This window comes from Tupaia chinensis, unplaced genomic scaffold (assembly GCF_000334495.1).
Source record: "Tupaia chinensis unplaced genomic scaffold, TupChi_1.0 Scaffold000288_2, whole genome shotgun sequence".
Lineage (NCBI taxonomy): Eukaryota > Metazoa > Chordata > Mammalia > Scandentia > Tupaiidae > Tupaia > Tupaia belangeri.
The window spans coordinates 3,500,527-3,507,010 of record NW_006159773.1 but is presented as its reverse complement, the minus strand read 5'-3'; the positions used below and the strand labels follow the sequence as shown (position 1 = coordinate 3,507,010).

At 37.9% G+C, this 6,484-nt stretch overlaps 1 protein-coding gene across 1 annotated transcript in view; it reads left to right on the top strand.

Annotated features, from left to right (window-relative positions):
* Positions 1 to 6,484, top strand: part of ARFGEF1 (ARF guanine nucleotide exchange factor 1) — a gene marked incomplete at its 5' end in the record, with an annotated part of 157,794 nt that overhangs the window by 108,863 nt on the left and 42,447 nt on the right. Inside the window, 1 exon segment of the mRNA XM_014588595.1 lies at positions 5,126 to 5,216. Within this exon segment, the coding sequence (XP_014444081.1) occupies positions 5,126 to 5,216 (91 nt within the window).

The following is a 6,484-nucleotide window of genomic DNA, read 5'->3' as shown; positions in this document are numbered from 1 at the left end:
AAAGAAGTAAAGGGAAAGAAGTAAAGACCCGGCCCATGTTGTGGCTTCATGTTAAACTGGAGAAAACTAGTTCCCATTGGTAATCCAACTGAAGCAGACAGCAATGCCGTCTGTTCCTCAGTAGTACCATAGATGTTAGGGTATTGCAAGTTTGGAAGATGCAGGTGTACACCTGATAATTTGTTAATCCAGCAGCAGGATTTAGAACTGTCTGAGCACCTATATGGTAATTCACATAAACTGGAAAATCCAACTCTGAGCATTCAAATTATAGTTACTCCATGAGGTAACCCAAGATACAGAAGAAAACTATTTACAAGCAAATGGAATGAATGTGCATGAATTGATTCATTATCTTGGAGACAGCTTAGAGAGTGTGGGAAGGCCAAAATAATAATGAGAGATGTTAAGTGCTGGGGCTCAATTCTGGCAATAGGACTACAGAAATAAGTTACATTGAAAATAAAACACAGTGGGATATTTTAATCTTCTAAAAATTGTAGTCAAACAAGAGAAAGGAGGGATCAGCAGATAGCATAACGGTTACATTGCTGGGCACCCATGTAGTCGACCACGGTTTGAGTCCCAGACCTGGTGGCTTAAAACTCATGCCAAATGCATATGCGCGTGTGCCTCAAATCCCGAGAAGATAGTGAAGGAGAAGGGATTGTGGCTTGGCCATCTCCCCACCCCCACCCCCCGGGGGCGGGGGTGATTCTCACCTTTTTTCTCCATCTCTCTCCGGTGAGCTCATGATCTCTATACCAAAAATCTCTCTGGGGAAAAAAAAATAGAAAGGATACTTGTTGATGATGTATACTATATACGTGAAAATTAATTAAAATGTTTTCATTGTGATGCTGTGCTACTTAGGTAGCAAGGATGTAAGATTACGTACATTTTTCCTTCAAAAAAGGGAAATTTACATAAAGGTACACATTTCAGACCTAAAAATTAAAAATAAAAATTCAGGCATCCAGACCACTCATTAACTTATAACTCTCTTTTATGCTTTATTTAGGTTTCTCTCATGTCATATATTTCTCTTTTTAATCTCCTTTATATATCCACTCACTTCTGGTTCACCAGGCTTTCATTTTTTTTTTTGGAGAGGTTTTTCTTATTGGGCGCATGTGCTCGCCAGAAGGACAGAGAGAGACAGAGAGACAGAAAGCGAGAAATCACCCCCCAGAGGGGATGGCCACGCTGCAATCCCTTCTCTTCCATTCTCCTCTCAGGATCTGGGGCACACACGCACGCACACGCGCCCGGCGTGAGTTTAAGCCCCCGGGTCCTGGACGCGAACCGCGGTCGACTACATGGGAGTCCAGCGACTTAGCCATTATGCTAACTGCTGGTCCCAGCAGGCTTTCATTTTTGAGTCTGTATCCTAGAGAGAGCTCATCTGCTGACCTGGCCTCTGCTGGACATAGCCCTCCTGTCAGGCCATCTCACGTGGAGATACTAGAAACTGACCCTTTAAGCACACCTACTCAGACAACAGATGCTTTCTTGAGCAGGATACTGTGCTCAGTTTAAGCTAGAAGAGAATGTGGTATGGATAGTTAAACCAGTTTGCCTGTCTAAATATACGGTGTACAGTTAAACCAGTTCATCTGTCTATCTAAATACACAGTGTGCAAGTTTTTGTTCTAAATATTGGCTTTTGGAAAAGTCATGACACATTTTAGCGTAGAAAAACAGAAAATATGTCATGACAAATATCCTTCTTTATTAACAGTCGCCATGCACCATGTATTAGATGTAATAAACTGACAGAATTGAGTGTATTGGGACCAGCAGTTAGCGTAGTGGTTATGTCGCTGGACTCCTATGTAGTCGACCGTGGTTCAAGTCCCGGACCCGGTGACTTAAGCTCAAGCCAGGCACGTGTGCGTGCGTGTGTGCCCAAGATCCCCAGAGGAGAATGGAGGAGAAGGGATTGTAGCGTGGCTATCACCCCTGGGGGGTGATTTCTCGCTTTCTGTCTCTCTGGTGAGTGCATGCACCCTATAGCAAAAAAACCTCTCCAAAAAAAAAAAAAGAATTGAGTGTATTTATCTGACTGTGATAAAAGTCTATACTTTGACTTTTTGGAAATAGGAAACTTTCAGTTATTAAGAATACATAGACTTATTAAATTTGGATTATGTACATTCTATTCTTTTTATATATTAATATTTAAAAATTAAGTGGCTTGGCCATGTAATGTTAGAAATTATTCATAGACTATACATCTTTGTTCTTAGTTAAGCTAAATTTGTGTGCATTTCAGTGATTTGTAAAACTGAAAGTAAGCCCGTTATATTTTACTGTCTTCTAATCCTTTGGATTCCTTTAAATTTTACATATCTTTGAATCCTTTAAGTATTATTATTATTAATGGATATAAATTCTTGATTTATTTAGAAGAGATTTTTTTGCTATAAGGTGCATGCTTACCTGAGAGACAGAGAGGGACAGACAGACAGAAAGTGATAAATTACCTCCTGTAGGGATGTGGCCACACTGCAATCCCTTCTCCATTCTCTTAGGATTTAGGGCATGATGCACACATGCTTGGCGTGAGTTTAAAGCCACCAGATCCTAGGACTCAGACTTCAGTCAGTCATGTGGGAGTCCAGCACCTTCACCATTCACCATCTGCTGGCCCCTAAATTCTTTTTTAAAAAATTGTTTTATTTAACTTTATTTATTTAAATTTGACTAGAGAGGGATAGAGAGAGAGAGAAAGAGGGAAAGTGAGAATGCAAGTCGCCAGGTTGGGAACTCAAACTATGGTTGGCCATGTGGGAGTCCAGCACCCTTAACCACCATGCCACCTGCCAGCCCTGGCCTCTAAATTTTTTTATTTAAATGTAAAGTGGAGAGGACATTCAGCTGATACACAAAGCCAGTTATGCGATGGCTGGCACTATTTCTTCTCATAGATTTTTTTCATAAATGCTATAATGTGCTAGATTAAATTAAAGATAGATTAAATTATTTTTTAAAGAATTATTTAATTAATTAATTAATTTAAATTTGACCAGAGAGAGAGAAAAAGAGTAAGAGAGAGACACAGAGAGAGAGAAGGCGAGAAGGCAAGCTGCCAGGGTCCATGACTCCAACCGGCTGGGCCATGTGGGAGTCCAGCACCCCAATCACCACGCCACCTACCGGCCCCATAATAGATTAAATTATTATAATAAACTATACACTTCAAGTGTTCCTTGACACTATTCCCCTAACCACCCCTAGTTCTTTGTCATTTAATTCAGGCTTTCACGCTTATTCACTTGTGTTATAGAGTAAGACTCTTAATTTATCTCCTTGACTCCAGTTTCAGTATGTTCTTCAGATACTACTAGAGCTATTTTTTAGAGAATAGACTGGTTCATGTCAATCTGCCAAAATGTCTTGGCTTCTTATTTTCAAAGGTAGTGTGTTGAACATGACAGTTAAGGCTCTTCAGATTCTATTTCCAGACCCTTCTCAGCCCTACTTACTCCTGCTGTTCTTTCCCATGTTCCCTGTCCCCTGCCAAATTCCCTGTTATGGCTGCATCCAAGTATGTTAAAGTGTGGCGTGTGCTTCCATGCCTTCATTGCTCTGTGTAGCTTATCTGTCTGAGTCGCTTTTTCTTCTACTTCTTTTTCCACATGGCATCCTTCTAGATACAACTTAAATACATTCATCACACATGGAGCCTTTCCATTGGCTGGGCCTCCTCCTTTCCCCTATCAAAATTAGTTCTGTCTAGTAAATATATGTAATTAGTTCATTTCAACCATGAAGTAATCATTTCATTGTATTAATTTTTTTTGCAAATGTGTCTGTCTCTATTGGTAAGTTATTAACTGAGCGAAGAGAGGGATCACATCTTTTTCAAAATAGTATTCAGTCCTTAGACTAGAATTTGAGTTCAACTGGTTTAAATGATACCATCTTTATGTTTGCATTTAGAGATGTATTAATTGAGTAAGTGGTAGTTGGGTCAACAGATGTTTGTGGAACACCTGCTTTGGGTAATACTGAAAGAGTACAAACAATGTATATGACTGATTCCTAATCTTTAGGAGACTTTCCATCTGAGTGAAAAGGCAGCATTACCACACCTAAAACAATTTATATGAAACTGTATAGAAGTAATTCCGACTTGGATAGTACTAAGTTAAGTACATGCTTAAGTCAGAAGCAAATGAGAACGATGAAGAGGAATCCTTCATTGAGAATTAAAATTGCATCTTGGTATATAAGTTTTAGGTAGTTGAGGAATAGCATGAATAGACACACACTTGGCTAGAATGTTGAAGGGAATTGGCTTCAGTGCTAGACTGCAGAGTTCATACACATACTTTATCCTAAAAATAATAGTAAGTAAAATGAAGGTGGTGATTTAGAACATTTAATCTAGCAGGATGAAGGAGAGCGATTGATGGCAGGGAAACAAGTCTACAAACCCATTTGAATAATCTAGGACTATGCCTAAACTAGGAATGGAAATTAGTAGATGATATGAAAAACAAGTCAAAAGAAAGTTTTAATTACAGATGGGTATTATGGTAGAGGAAGAAATGATATCAGTGATTTTAAGGTTAAGAGTTCGAAAACTGGAGATTTTATAGTTTCACTGTCCAACATATGTAATCAGTTTTGAGACAAAGGACAATGATTCTTTTAAATTAGAAGGTGTTAAAACATAAAGGTAAAATTTCCAATAAGCATTTGTAAGTAGGGGGACTGGAGGCTAAATGACAGAGAAAGTCTAATTCTATGGAATTGAAATCATCCTCAGAAGATAGTTCTCAATGGAATTGAAGTTTGTGCATATCTTAAACATCAAGGAATTTTATGTCCGGTATCATTAATTTCATGACCTAAATTCACAGTGCCTCCAGTTTCTGTGATCTTCGCAAATAGTTTGTGCCTTATCACCATGTCTTATATGCAACTTAGTGTAGCTTATTAACTAAGCACATTTGGCCTTGATAAATGCCACTAATACCAAAAGAATTGTGCACCCAAAGCCTAATTTCTTTTTATTAAGAAAATAATTGATTGCAGTAATGTGTTTTAGAACTATAAGTGTTCTTTTCCACTGAATTATTGTCAAACTGATACGACTCTCTTTTATGTGTGGTAGTTGGAGGAAATGTGGACTGGAAGCAGATAGCGAGTATTCAGGAATCCATTGGAGAAACCAGTTCTCAAAGTGTTGTTGTTGCTGTAGATAGGTAAAGTATTATTTATTTTATTCCTCTTTCACTTCAATTTTGTAGCATTTAGATATATTTGTTCATTAGTAAAAAGAAAAAGATTATTGCCAAAATAATTTTCCTAAAGTAACAAGTTTATTGTGATACTCTGTGATTTAGAAGAATTATCTATAATTTTGCTTTTTCTATCATAGGATATAGGAAGGAGACAAACAGTATGAAAACTGAATTTATATTGGATATTAGTGGATGGTCATAAAGGAAATGGCAATCTGGATGACAAAAACCACAAATGTTTTATTGCCTTTATAAAAAACTTATTCTCTTTATTATCTGTTTTTGAAAATTTTAGTGTTACTTATCTTTCTGGGTCCATGGTAAAAGACTGCATTATGGATAAAATTAAAGGATTTTATTAGCAATTCTCATCATAAACTTCTTTGGAAAGGACTTTAGAATTTGTATATTATATACATAGCCAGGTATTCTCCATTTTTAGTTTGTTTTCAGGAAGAAAACCTATACCGTGGTGTATTTTACCATGGAATATTTAATTTATTTCAGATTTTAAAATGCCCAGCATGGGGACTGGCAGGTGATGTAATGTACCGTTACCGAACTCCCGTGTAATTGATTGCAGTTCGAGTCCTGGACCCAGTGGCTTGAAGCTCATGCTGGGCGCATGTGTGTGCCCCAACTCCTGAGAGGAGAAGGGAGAAGAAGGGTTTGCAGCATGGCCATCTCCCCTGGGGGGTGATTTCTCGCTTTCTCTCTCTCTCTCTCCAGTGAGCACACACATGTAGATCAGTATCTTCTAGTGGTCTTTTGAAAATTAATTTTTTCCAGATACATGCTCCCCAAATAGAAATTTAATATTTTGCAACAGTGATAATTTTTTTTCCCAACTTATGATGTTAACTTTCAAAAACAAAATAGGATGGTAATGTTTTCTTGTTTCTTGATGGTTCAGAGATTCATGCTGATCCATTATTATGTATCGCTTCAGATAAAACTTCTTGCTCTAAGTAGAGACAGAATTAGAGTGTTCATTGACTATTGTCCCTGGAAGTGCTCCCTAGAAGTTTTTCTTGGAGTTTTTATTATTATTATTATTATTTTGCGATTTGCCAGAGTATGTATGCTCACCAGAGAGAAACAGAGAGAAAAGAGGGAGAAAGCACCCCCTAGTGGGGCATAGTCATGCCACTATCCTTTCTCCTCCCTTTCTTTTTTTTTTTTTTTTGGAGAGGTTTTTTTCGCTATAGGGCGCGTGCGCTCGCCAGACA